General features: G+C 47.0%; 1 protein-coding gene across 1 annotated transcript in view; it reads left to right on the forward strand.

The window, feature by feature from the left end:
• The window catches only part of LOC116360129 (wolframin-like), a 39171-nt gene extending 26575 nt beyond the window's left edge, over nucleotides 1–12596 (forward strand). Inside the window, 9 exon segments of the mRNA XM_031814802.1 lie at nucleotides 1–65; nucleotides 6067–6304; nucleotides 7119–7304; nucleotides 8629–8745; nucleotides 8931–9314; nucleotides 10123–10209; nucleotides 11937–12006; nucleotides 12009–12079; nucleotides 12249–12596. The exon segment at nucleotides 1–65 is cut by the window's left edge and continues 99 nt beyond it. Of these exon segments, the coding sequence (XP_031670662.1) occupies nucleotides 1–65; nucleotides 6067–6304; nucleotides 7119–7304; nucleotides 8629–8745; nucleotides 8931–9314; nucleotides 10123–10209; nucleotides 11937–12006; nucleotides 12009–12079; nucleotides 12249–12350 (1320 nt within the window). The 3' untranslated portion in view covers nucleotides 12351–12596.
• Nucleotides 12597–13181: the final 585 nt, after the last annotated feature.

Genomic DNA, 13181 nt, shown 5'->3' on the forward strand with positions numbered 1-13181 from the left:
TCAGTGGTGATGAAGATTAGTCTGCCCTGCCTGCTAGACCTCTACCTCTACTTCCTGTTCTTCAGGTCAGTATCTCTAACTCTACTTCCTGTTCTTCAGGTCAGTTTCTCTAACTCTACTTCCTGTTCTTCAGGTCAGTACCTCTACCTCTACTTCCTGTTCTTCAGGTCAGTACCTCTACCTCTACTTCCTGTTCTACAGGTCAGTACCTCTACCTCTACTTCCTGTTCTACAGGTCAGTACCTCTACCTCTACTTCCTGTTCTACAGGTCAGTTCCTCTACCTCTACTTCCTGTTCTTCAGGTCAGTACCTCTACCTCTACTTCCTGTTCTTCAGGTCAGTACCTCTACCTCTACTGCCTGTTCTTCAGGTCAGTACCTCTACCTCTACTGCCTGTTCTTCAGGTCAGTACCTCTACCTCTACTGCCTGTTCTTCAGGTCAGTACCTCTACCTCTACTGCCTGTTCTTCAGGTCAGTACCTCTACCTCTACTGCCTGTTCTTCAGGTCAGTACCTCTACCTCTACTTCCTTTTTTTTTTTTTTTTTTTTTCACCTTTATTTAACCAGGTAGGCTAGTTGAGAACACCTTTATTTAACCAGGTAGGCTAGTTGAGAACACCTTTATTTAACCAGGTAGGCTAGTTGAGAACAAGTTCTCATTTGCAACTGCGACCTGGCCAAGATAAAGCATAGCAGTGTGAGCATACAACAGAGAGTTACACATGGAGTAAACAATTAACAAGTCAATAACACAGTAGAAAACGAAGGGGGGGGTCTATATACAATGTGTGCAAAAGGCATGAGGAGGTAGGCAAATAATTACAATTTTGCAGATTAACGCTGGAGTGATAAAAGATCAGATGGTCATGTACAGGTAGAGATATTGGTGTGCAGAAGAGCAGAAAAGTAAATAAATAAAAACAGTACGGGGATGAGGTAGGTGAAAAGGGTGGGCTATTTACCAATAGACTATGTACAGCTGCAGCGATCGGTTAGCTGCTCAGATAGCTGATGTTTGAAGTTGGTGAGGGAGATAAAAGTCTCCAACTTCAGCGATTTTTGCAATTCGTTCCAGTCACAGGCAGCAGAGTACTGGAACGAAAGGCGGCCAAATGAGGTGTTGGCTTTAGGGATGATCAGTGAGATACACCTGCTGGAGCGCGTGCTACGGATGGGTGTTGCCATCGTGACCAGTGAGCTGAGATAAGGCGGAGCTTTACCTAGCATAGACTTGTAGATGACCTGGAGCCAGTGGGTCTGGCGACGAATATGTAGCGAGGGCCAGCCGACTAGAGCATACAAGTCGCAGTGGTGGGTAGTATAAGGTGCTTTAGTGACAAAACGGATGGCACTGTGATAGACTGCATCCAGTTTGCTGAGTAGAGTGTTGGAAGCCATTTTGTAGATGACATCGCCGAAGTCGAGGATCGGTAGGATAGTCAGTTTTACTAGGGTAAGCTTGGCGGCGTGAGTGAAGGAGGCTTTGTTGCGGAATAGAAAGCCGACTCTTGATTTGATTTTCGAATGGAGATGTTTGATATGAGTCTGGAAGGAGAGTTTGCAGTCTAGCCAGACACCTAGGTACTTATAGACGTCCACATATTCTAGGTCGGAACCATCCAGGGTGGTGATGCTAGTCGGGCATGCAGGTGCAGGCAGCGACCGGTTGAAAAGCATGCATTTGGTTTTACTAGCGTTTAAGAGCAGTTGGAGGCCACGGAAGGAGTGTTGTATGGCATTGAAGCTTGTTTGGAGGTTAGATAGCACAGTGTCCAAAGACGGGCCGAAAGTATATAGAATGGTGTAGTCTGCGTAGAGGTGGATCAGGGAATCGCCCGCAGCAAGAGCAACATCATTGATATACACAGAGAAAAGAGTCGGCCCGAGAATTGAACCCTGTGGCACCCCCATAGAGACTGCCAGAGGACCGGACAGCATGCCCTCCGATTTGACACACTGAACTCTGTCTGCAAAGTAATTGGTGAACCAGGCAAGACAGTCATCCGAAAAACCGAGGCTACTGAGTCTGCCGATAAGAATATGGTGATTGACAGAGTCGAAAGCCTTGGCAAGGTCGATGAAGACGGCTGCACAGTACTGTCTTTTATCGATGGCGGTTATGATGTTGTTTAGTACCTTGAGTGTGGCTGAGGTGCACCCGTGACCGGCTCGGAAACCAGATTGCACAGCGGAGAAGGTACGGTGGGATTCGAGATGGTCAGTGACCTGTTTGTTGACTTGGCTTTCGAAGACCTTAGATAGGCAGGGCAGGATGGATATAGGTCTGTAACAGTTTGGGTCCAGGGTGTCTCCCCCTTTGAAGAGGGGGATGACTGCGGCAGCTTTCCAATCCTTGGGGATCTCAGACGAGATGAAAGAGAGGTTGAACAGGCTGGTAATAGGGGTTGCGACAATGGTGGCAGATAGTTTCAGAAATAGAGGGTCCAGATTGTCAAGCCCAGCTGATTTGTACGGGTCCAGGTTTTGCAGCTCTTTCAGAACATCTGCTATCTGGATTTGGGTAAAGGAGAACCTGGAGAGGCTTGGGCGAGGAGCTGCGGGGGGGGGCGGAGCTGTTGGCCGAGGTTGAAGTAGCCAGGCGGAAGGCATGGCCAGCCGTTGAGAAATGCTTATTGAAGTTTTCGATAATCATGGATTTATCAGTGGTGACCGTGTTACCTAGCCTCAGTGCAGTGGGCAGCTGGGAGGAGGTGCTCTTGTTCTCCATGGACTTCACAGTGTCCCAGAACTTTTTGGAGTTGGAGCTACAGGATGCAAACTTCTGCCTGAAGAAGCTGGCCTTAGCTTTCCTGACTGACTGCGTGTATTGGTTCCGGACTTCCCTGAACAGTTGCATATCACGGGGACTATTCGATGCTATTGCAGTCCGCCACAGGATGTTTTTGTGCTGGTCGAGGGCAGTCAGGTCTGGGGTGAACCAAGGGCTGTATCTGTTCTTAGTTCTGCATTTTTTGAACGGAGCATGCTTATCTAAAATGGTGAGGAAGTTACTTTTAAAGAATGACCAGGCATCCTCAACTGACGGGATGAGGTCAATGTCCTTCCAGGATACCCGGGCCAGGTCGATTAGAAAGGCCTGCTCACAGAAGTGTTTTAGGGAGCGTTTGACAGTGATGAGGGGTGGTCGTTTGACTGCGGCTCCGTAGCGGATACAGGCAATGAGGCAGTGATCGCTGAGATCCTGGTTGAAGACAGCGGAGGTGTATTTGGAGGGCCAGTTGGTCAGGATGACGTCTATGAGGGTGCCCTTGTTTACAGAGTTAGGGTTGTACCTGGTGGGTTCCTTGATGATTTGTGTGAGATTGAGGGCATCTAGCTTAGATTGTAGGACTGGCGGGGTGTTAAGCATATCCCAGTTTAGGTCACCTAACAGAACAAACTCTGAAGCTAGATGGGGGGCGATCAATTCACAAATGGTGTCCAGGGCACAGCTGGGAGCTGAGGGGGGTCGGTAGCAGGCGGCAACCGTGAGAGACTTATTTCTGGAGAGAGTAATTTTCAAAATTAGTAGTTCGAACTGTTTGGGTATGGACCTGGAAAGTATGACATTACTTTGCAGGCCATCTCTGCAGTAAACTGCAACTCCTCCCCCTTTGGCAGTTCTATCTTGACGGAAGATGTTATAGTTGGGTATGGAAATCTCTGAATTTTTGGTGGCCTTCCTGAGCCAGGATTCAGACACAGCAAGGACATCAGGGTTAGCAGAGTGTGCTAAAGCAGTGAGTAAGACAAACTTAGGGAGGAGGCTTCTGATGTTGACATGCATGAAACCAAGGCTTTTTCGAACACAGAAGTCAACAAATGAGGGTGCCTGGGGACATGCAGGGCCTGGGTTTACCTCCACATCACCCGCGGAACAGAGAAGGAGTAGTATGAGGGTGCGGCTAAAGGCTATCAAAACTGGTCGCCTAGAGCGTTGGGGACAGAGAATAAGAGGAGCAGGTTTCTGGGCATGGTAGAATATATTCAGGGCATAATGCGCAGACAGGGGTATGGTGGGGTGCGGGTACAGCGGAGGTAAGCCCAGGCACTGGGTGATGATGAGAGAGGTTGTATCTCTGGACATGCTGGTAGTAATGGGTGAGGTCACCGCATGTGTGGGAGGTGGGACAAAGGAGTTATCAGGGGTATGAAGAGTGGAACTAGGGGCTCCATTGTGAACTAAAACAATGATAACTAACCTGAACAACAGTATACAAGGCATATTGACATTTGAGAGAGACATACAGCGAGGCATACAGTAATCACAGGTGTTGAATTGGGAAAGCTAGCTAAAACAGTAGGTGAGACAACAGCTAATCAGCTAGCACAACAACAGCAGGTAAAATGGCGTAGACTAGGCAACGGGGCCAACAGATAAAACAAACAAGCAGAATGGAGTACCGTGATTTATGGACAGTCCAGCGTGCATCAGCTATGTAGCCAAGAGATCAGTGTCCAGGGGGCAGCGGTGGATGGGGAAGGGAAGCTGGACTGGCGAGTGTTATCCAGGTTAAAAAAACGAACAATGACTAAATAGCTTGTAGCTAGTTAGCTGGTTAGCTTCTGGAGGTTCTTGAGTGTGTTCTAAAAATAAATAAAAAATAATAGCGATTCCGTATCACATTGGGTGAGGCAGGTTTCCGGAAGGTATAAACAAATTAAAAGTCAAAAGAGATAGAAAGTAGATATGGGTCCGGTGGGCGTTTGGGACGCGGCGATTCAGGCGGTTAGCAGGCCTGTGCTAACAAGCTAACAGTTTGTAGGCCCGGGCTAGACAAGGTAGCAGTTAGCGGACCGGAGCTGGACAAGCTAGCAGTTAGCAGGCCGAATTAGCAAGCAGGGAGATAGCGAGGGCTAGAGAGTTAGCCTTTGGGGGACGTCGCGATGGGGTGAGTCTGTTTATTCCTCTTCATGCGGTGACATCGATAGACCGGTCGTGGGCCCGGGTATTGTAGCTCAGGAGTATGCTACGGTGGTAGCGCAGGCCGGGCTAGCTTCAAGCTAAGTGGGTGGAAACGCTAGCCAGGGGTAATCATCCAGGGTTGCGGTTTAGCTAGATAGCTAGTTGTGAAGATCCAGCGTATTTGGAAGCTTAGGTTTAGCAAAATGTTTTTAAAGGGATAGCTATGTAAAAAACGAAAAATATGTCAAAAACGAAAAATAAACAAAATATAAACAAAATATACAGGGACACGACAGGACGACTTACTGCTACGCCATCTTGGATTCCTGTTCTTCAGCCAAGCACAATGGAATATGGCGTTAGTTATCCTAGCGGCTGGACTCTTGGTCCATCAACCAAAAGGTATCTGGATCGAATCCCTGAGCTGACGACAAGTTGAAAAATCTGTTGATGTGTCCTTGAGCAAGGCATCCCTACTTGCTCCTGGAAGTCTCTCTGGATGTCTGCTAAGTGGAAAATAGATAAATGGAATCACATCTGATGTGTGTTCGACAAGGGCAAGGTTTGTGAACGTTCACATGCCATGTAAGCTTTCTACTCCATATAGGAAGAGTAGCGAAGTCATTTTCAGTTAGAATGTTGTCGCTGAAAAGCCTAAGTCATCCAGGCATAAATATGCTGTTTGCCGCTTCATCTTAACATGTTGGTTTCTCATCCCCCCCCTCTTCTCTCCTCCCCACCCCCCTCCCCTCCTCTCCTCACCACCCATCCCTCTTCCTCCTCTCCTCTCCTCACTACCCCTCCCTCTTCCTCCTCTCCTCTCCTTTCCTCACCACCCCTACCCCCCCCTTCACCCCTCTCCTCACCACCCCTACTCCCCCCTTCCCCCTCTCTCCTCCTCTCCTCACCACCCCTACTCCCCCCTTCACCCCTCTCCTCACCACCCCTACTCCCCCCTCTCTCCTCCCTCTCCTCTCCTCCTCCCCTCCCCTCTCCTCCCTCCCTCCCTCCCTCCCTCCCTCCCTCCCTCCCTCCCTCCCTCCCTCCCTCCCTCCCTCCTCCCTCTCCTCTCCTCTCCTCCTCCCCCCCTCCCCCCCCCCCCCCTCCCTCTCTTCTCCTCCCTCCCTCCCCCTCTCCCTCCTCCCTCTCCTCCCCCAGTATGGCTAGGCAGCGTGGTTTCCGTGGGACCTACTGTTTCCTGGTCCCCTACTTGGTCTGCTTCCTGTGGTGTGAGTTCTCTGTGGTGCTGCTCCAAAACTCTTCCCCCGTGGGACTCATCCGGACCTGCGTTGGCTACTTCCTGTTCCTGTTTGCCTTGCCCGTGCTGGCCGTGGGGCTGGCCGCCATGGTCCTCATCCAGCTGGTCAAATGGTTCCTGGAGCTGGAGCTCACCAAGGTGATGATTGGTCGGCAGTTTTAAAGAGACATACACGCAGTACATACAGTTTTAAAAACACGATGGGGATTGTTTCTGTTGTTTCTGTCCCAATACCATAACTTTATTGTCCATTCGCATTTGTTTCATTTAGTGAGGTCAGTTAACAAAATACACAAATCAACACACTGTAATACCACTATAATACCACTATAATGACACTATAATACCACTATAATACCACTATAATGCCACGATAATTCCACTATAATACCACTATAATACCACTATGATACCACTACAATGCCACTATAATACCACTATAATACCACTATGATACCACTATAATACCACTATAATGACACTATAATGCCACTATAATACCACTAATACCACTATAATACCACTATAATGCCAATATAATACCACTAATACCACTATAATACCACGATAATGCCACTGTCACTATAATACCACTATAATACCACTATGATACCACTATAATACCACTATAATACCACTATAATACCACTATAATACCACTATAATGCCCCTATAATGCCACTATACTACCACTATGATACCACTATTATACCTATATAATGCAACTATAATACCACACCACTATAAACCACTGTCACTATAACACCACTATAATGCCACTATGATACCACTATAATACCACTATGTCACTATAATACCACTATAATACCACTATGTCACTATGATACCACTATAATACCACTATAATGCCCCTATAATACCACTATAATACCACTATGTCACTATAACAATGTCCACATTGCGTTGGGTCAATACATTTTTGTTCTGTCAGATGATTGTGACTCTGGCCGTGTGTGCGGTGCCGGTGACACTGAGGCTGTGGACGCGCTTCGGCCTGTCTCTCATGGATGTGTTCCACTCCATGTCGCAACGCGGCGCCGTCAAGCTCATCCTGTGCTGCGTCACCATGGTGATGCTGTTCTTCTGGATGTACGTGTACCACTCTGAGGGACTGCAGGTAAAGAGGAAAGGAAGGGACTTTGGATGGATGGGGCTGTACTTGGCTTTGTACTGGGTGGGATGGTAACTGGGGCTGTACTTGGCTTTGTACTGGGTGGGATGGTAACTGGGGCTGTACTTGGCTTTGTACTGGGTGGGATGGTAACTGGGGCTGTACTTGGCTTTGTACTGGATGGCATGGTAACTGGGGCTGTACTTGGCTTTGTACTGGGTGGGATGGTAACTGGGGCTGTACTTGGCTTTGTACTGGGTGGGATGGTAACTGGGGCTGTACTTGGCTTTGTACTGGATGGCATGGTAACTGGGGCTGTACTTGGCTTTGTACTGGGTGGGATGGTAACTGGGGCTGTACTTGGCTTTGTACTGGATGGCATGGTAACTGGGGCTGTACTTGGCTTTGTACTGGATGGCATGGTAACTGGGGCTGTACTTGGCTTTGTACTGGGTGGGATGGTAACTGGGGCTGTACTTGGCTTTGTACTGGGTGGGATGGATGGGGCTGTACTTGGCTTTGTACTGGGTGGGATGGTAACTGGGGCTGTACTTGGCTTTGTACTGGGTGGGATGGTAACTGGGGCTGTACTTGGCTTTGTACTGGGTGGGATGGTAACTGGGGCTGTACTTGGCTTTGTACTGGATGGGATGGTAACTGGGGCTGTACTTGGCTTTGTACTGGGTGGGATGGTAACTGGGGCTGTACTTGGCTTTGTACTGGTGGGATGGTAACTGGGGCTGTACTTGGCTTTGTACTGGGTGGGATGGTAACTGGGGCTGTACTTGGCTTTGTACTGGGTGGGATGGTAACTGGGGCTGTACTTGGCTTTGTACTGGATGGCATGGTAACTGGGGCTGTACTTGGCTTTGTACTGGGTGGGATAGTAACTGGGGCTGTACTTGGCTTTGTACTGGGTGGGATGGTAACTGGGGCTGTACTTGGCTTTGTACTGGGTGGGATGGTAACTGGGGCTGTACTTGGCTTTGTACTGGGTGGGATGGTAACTGGGGCTGTACTTGGCTTTGTACTGGGTGGGATGGTAACTGGGGCTGTACTTGGCTTTGTACTGGATGGCATGGTAACTGGGGCTGTACTTGGCTTTGTACTGGGTGGGATGGTAACTGGGGCTGTACTTGGCTTTGTACTGGGTGGGATGGTAACTGGGGCTGTACTTGGCTTTGTACTGGATGGGATGGTAACTGGGGCTGTACTTGGCTTTGTACTGGAAAGTGTGTAGAGATGCACTCCACTGATTTAAAAACGTATTAGGGCTTTAATTTTATTTAATCTTTAGTTGTATTGAATGAAATGCAACGTTGATGTTTAGGGGTATAACTCTACGTTGACCTGGAGACAGTACGGGCAGCTGTGTGGTCCTCCTGCCTGGAAGGTGAAAGGTGTGGCTCAGACACAGATCTTCTGTACACACCTGGACGGACACCAGGTACAACACTTAAACACTCTGACACCAGGTACACTCTGACACCAGGTACACTCTGACACCAGGTACACTCTGACACCAGGAACATCACTTAAACATTCTGACACCAGCTATACTGTATGTAAAGAGAATATTGTGCCATTTTCAACAAAACCTTTTTTTTAAAACATTTTTTAAATAATTTCCAGGTGACGTGGACCGGGAGGTTCAGGCAGGTGCGTGTAGCGGAAACTGAGAACGGAGCCCAGTCCGTCATCAACCTGCTGCCGGTGTTCATGGGAGATTGGTTACGCTGTCTTTACGGAGAGACCTATCCTAAATGTGACCCGCTGCGGAACAACTCTACCAACACCTCCACATCCTCAACGGCCAACTCCAACACCCCCGACGCCACGGCAACCGTCGCTAATGCTAACCTCACCGCCGCCGACTACGCCAACGCCACAGTGCTTGGCGTTGCCGTGCCGACGGCCGTCCTCCTCCGGCAGCAGGAAGAGGAGGAGCTGTGTGTGATTAAGGCTTTGGCCAAACACACGTGTCACGTGAAGCGATACGACAGCTATGTGTTGGAGGTAAGAGATACAGGAAACGTTTACATTTTTAGCCTGGCTTTTACATTTACATTTTTAGTCATTTAACAGACGCTCTTCTCCGGAGCGACTTACAGTATTGAGTGTATTTTTTTCCCCGTCCTTTTCATACTGGTCCCCAGCGGGAATCGAACTCACTTCCTGGTGTTGCAAGCGCCATGTTCTACCTGCTGGGCCCCATGGGACAGGGACCTTTAATCAGTAATAGTTGTAGATATACTCTGTTATACCTGCTGGGCCCCACGGGACCAGTAATAGTTATAGAAATACTCTGTTCTACCCTCTGGGCCCCAAGGGACCAGTAATAGTTATAGAAATACTCTGTTCTACCCTCTGGGCCCCAAGGGACCAGTAATAGTTATAGAAATACTCTGTTATACCTGCTGGGCCCCACGGGACCAGTAATAGTTGTAGAAATACTCTGTTCTACCCTCTGGGCCCCAAGGGACCAGTAATAGTTGTAGATATACTCTGTTATACCTGCTGGGCCCCACGGGACCAGGGCCTTTAATCAGTAATAGTTGTAGATATACTCTGTTCTACCCGCTAGGCCCCATGGGACCGGGGCCTTTATTCAGTAATAGTTAGTAACTTTAGTAATTTAGTTGTAGATATACTCTGTTCTACCCTCTGGGCCCCACGGGACCGGGGCCTTTATTCAGTAATAGTTAGTAACTTTAGTAATTTATTTATCCACTTGTACTTTTTTTTCATTTTATTGTTTTAATGTAAAGTGTGATTTAAAAAAATATATTTTATGTACTATAATCAAAGTTTGATTTGATTTGAGGTGGGCGTGGGGATGCCCGAGGAAGACGGGGTTCCAGAGGACCGGGCCAGAGACATCAAACTGGTGGCCAGTCATGAGTTCAGACAGGTAAACCCTGTTTCTTTAGGAACACAGAACCCTGTTCTAACAAGGATCATTATTACCCTGTTCTAACGATGATCATTATTACCCTGTTCTAACGAGGATCATTATTACCCTGTTCTAACGAGGATCATTATTACCCTGTTCTAATGATGATCATTATTACCCTGTTCTAACGAGGATCATTATTACCCTGTTCTAACAAGGATCATTATTACCCTGTTCTAACGAGGATCATTATTACCCTGTTCTAACGAGGATCATTATTACCCTGTTCGAACGATGATCATTATTACCCTGTTCTAACGAGGATCATTATTACCCTGTTCTAACGAGGATCATTATTACCCTGTTCTAACGAGGATCATTATTACCCTGTTCTAACGAGGATCATTATTACCCTGTTCTAACGAGGATCATTATTACCCTGTTCTAACGAGGATCATTATTACCCTGTTCTAACGAGGATCATTATTACCCTGTTCTAACGAGGATCATTATTACCCTGTTCTAACGAGGATCATTATTACCCTGTTCTAACGATGATCATTATTACCCTGTTCTAACGAGGATCATTATTACCCTGTTCTAACGATGATCATTATTACCCTGTTCTAACGAGGATCATTATTACCCTGTTCTAACGAGGATCATTATTACCCTGTTCTAACGAGGATCATTATTACCCTGTTCTAACGAGGATCATTATTACCCTGTTCTAACGAGGATCATTATTACCCTTTTGCTGTTGGTGTTGTCCAAAGCCATGTATTGACAGAGTTTGGCCTTTTCATAGTGCACAAACCTCACTGTCTTTACAGTCTAAATGCACGACTCTGTTGTTATCCCTCTGTTCTCATTAAATAACTTTACTTTAAAATGATTAATAACCTATTAAAAAACTGGGGTCTCCCGAATGTAAAATGTATGCATGCATTTAATAAAAGGCCAAAATTATTATCCTAAATGATGAAGCTGTTGGTGTTGTCTAGGTGTTGCTGCTATTATGATTATCCTAAATGATGAAGCTGTTGGTGGTGTCTAGGTGCTGCTGCTATTATGATGATCCTAAATGATGAAGCTGTTGGTGTTGTCTAGGTGTTGCTGCTATTATGATTATCCTAAATGATGAAGCTGTTGGTGTTGTCTAGGTGTTGCTGCTATTATGATTATCCTAATGATGAAGCTGTTGGTGTTGTCTAGGTGTTGCTGCTATTATGATTATCCTAAATGATGAAGCTGTTGGTGTTGTCTAGGTGTTGCTGCTATTATGATTATCCTAAATGATGAAGCTGTTGGTGGTGTCTAGGTGTTGCTGCTATTATGATTATCCTAAATGATGAAGCTGTTGGTGGTGTCTAGGTGTTGCTGCTATTATGATTATCCTAAATGATGAAGCTGTTGGTGTTGTCTAGGTGTTGCTGCTATTATGATTATCCTAAATGATGAAGCTGTTGGTGGTGTCTAGGTGTTGCTGCTATTATGATTATCCTAAATGATGAAGCTGTTGGTGTTGTCTAGGTGTTGCTGCTATTATGATTATCCTAAATGATGAAGCTGTTGGTGTTGTCTAGGTGTTGCTGCTATTATGATGATCCTAAATGATGAAGCTGTTGGTGTTGTCTAGGTGTTGCTGCTATTATGATGATCCTAAATGATGACGCTGTTGGTGTTGTCTAGGTGTTGCTGCTATTATGATGATCCTAAATGATGAAGCTGTTGGTGTTGTCTAGGTGTTGCTGCGCCTGCAGCCCGGCAGCCTGGTGGAGTTCAGCACTACGTTGGAGGGTCGTCTGGGGGCCAGGTCCCGTCCTTCGAGCTGAAGGCCATCTACTGTCTGGACTGTGACTCCTCCCTTCTGACCGCTGCCGGACAGGTAACATATAGTCCCATTTAGCAGATAATTCTATCCGGAGACACTTAGTTGTGCTCGCATACATTTTACACATGGGAGGCCCCGGGAATCGAACCCAATATCCTAGCTTTTGCAAGCTCCTACCAACTGCCTTACAGAGGACCATGTGTCTGTACTTTCCTCTCTGCAGGTGAAGATCGAGAGAGACTGGAGACGGACCACACTCAACTCCGTCAAGTTCGCGTTCGACTTCTTCTTCTCTCCCTTCCTCTCGGCACGTATCGACGTGTGACAGGACGAGAAAGGAGAGAGATGTTGTGACAGGGTGAAAAATATAAAGAGGAATAGATGGATAGAAGGATTCAATTCAGTACAACTTTATTTTTGCCCTGGAATGTTTTAATGTGTACAATAGTTTGTCTTGGACCTTGTCTCCCCCTCTCCTCCCCTTCCTGTCCTAAAGGCTCAACGTGTGACCAACTAGTGGTGGAAGAGACAGTGGCAGCCATTTTTCAAAATGGACTCTGGGGGGAAAAGATAGGAAATGGATGAATGAAGGAATTCAATTCAATACAACTTCATTTGTAGAGCAAATTGGTGATTAAAGGGATGGGTTGATGGACAGATGGACGGAGGTGTGAAAAGGGGCGTGTCTCTGGTTGGAACACCCGAAGGGAACGGTTGCTACAGTTACACACAGTTGCTGCTGATCTCTTCTGGAAGCCATTTTGTAATTATTATTTTTTCCAAGAGGTGGCTCGTTACCACGGCAACAACTTCTACTCAGTCACCGGATACATTCACTGCACTGTCTTACAACTGGTCATTTTTTTTTCATGGGGTGGCTCGTTACCACGGCAACGAACTGCGGGCAAGCGTTTTTTTACGACGGGAATGGATGGTTGGGTCAGATTGTATCTAATCGGGCAGAAACACCCGGAGAGCTGAAATCAAACGAAGAAGTGGGTCGTCTGTAAACTGCATTAACCTGAATGTATTTCCACTGGAGCTGTCGTTTCTCAGTGGGAAACGGTTCACAAATAGCCAGAGTGGTCCTTTTTTAAAACGGGGATAACTGAAGGAAGACCCCAGGGAATCATGGTGAATTGAAGATTTCAGAGGA

This window comes from Oncorhynchus kisutch, unplaced genomic scaffold (assembly GCF_002021735.2).
Source record: "Oncorhynchus kisutch isolate 150728-3 unplaced genomic scaffold, Okis_V2 Okis07a-Okis12b_hom, whole genome shotgun sequence".
In the NCBI taxonomy this organism is placed as follows: Eukaryota; Metazoa; Chordata; class Actinopteri; order Salmoniformes; family Salmonidae; genus Oncorhynchus; species Oncorhynchus kisutch.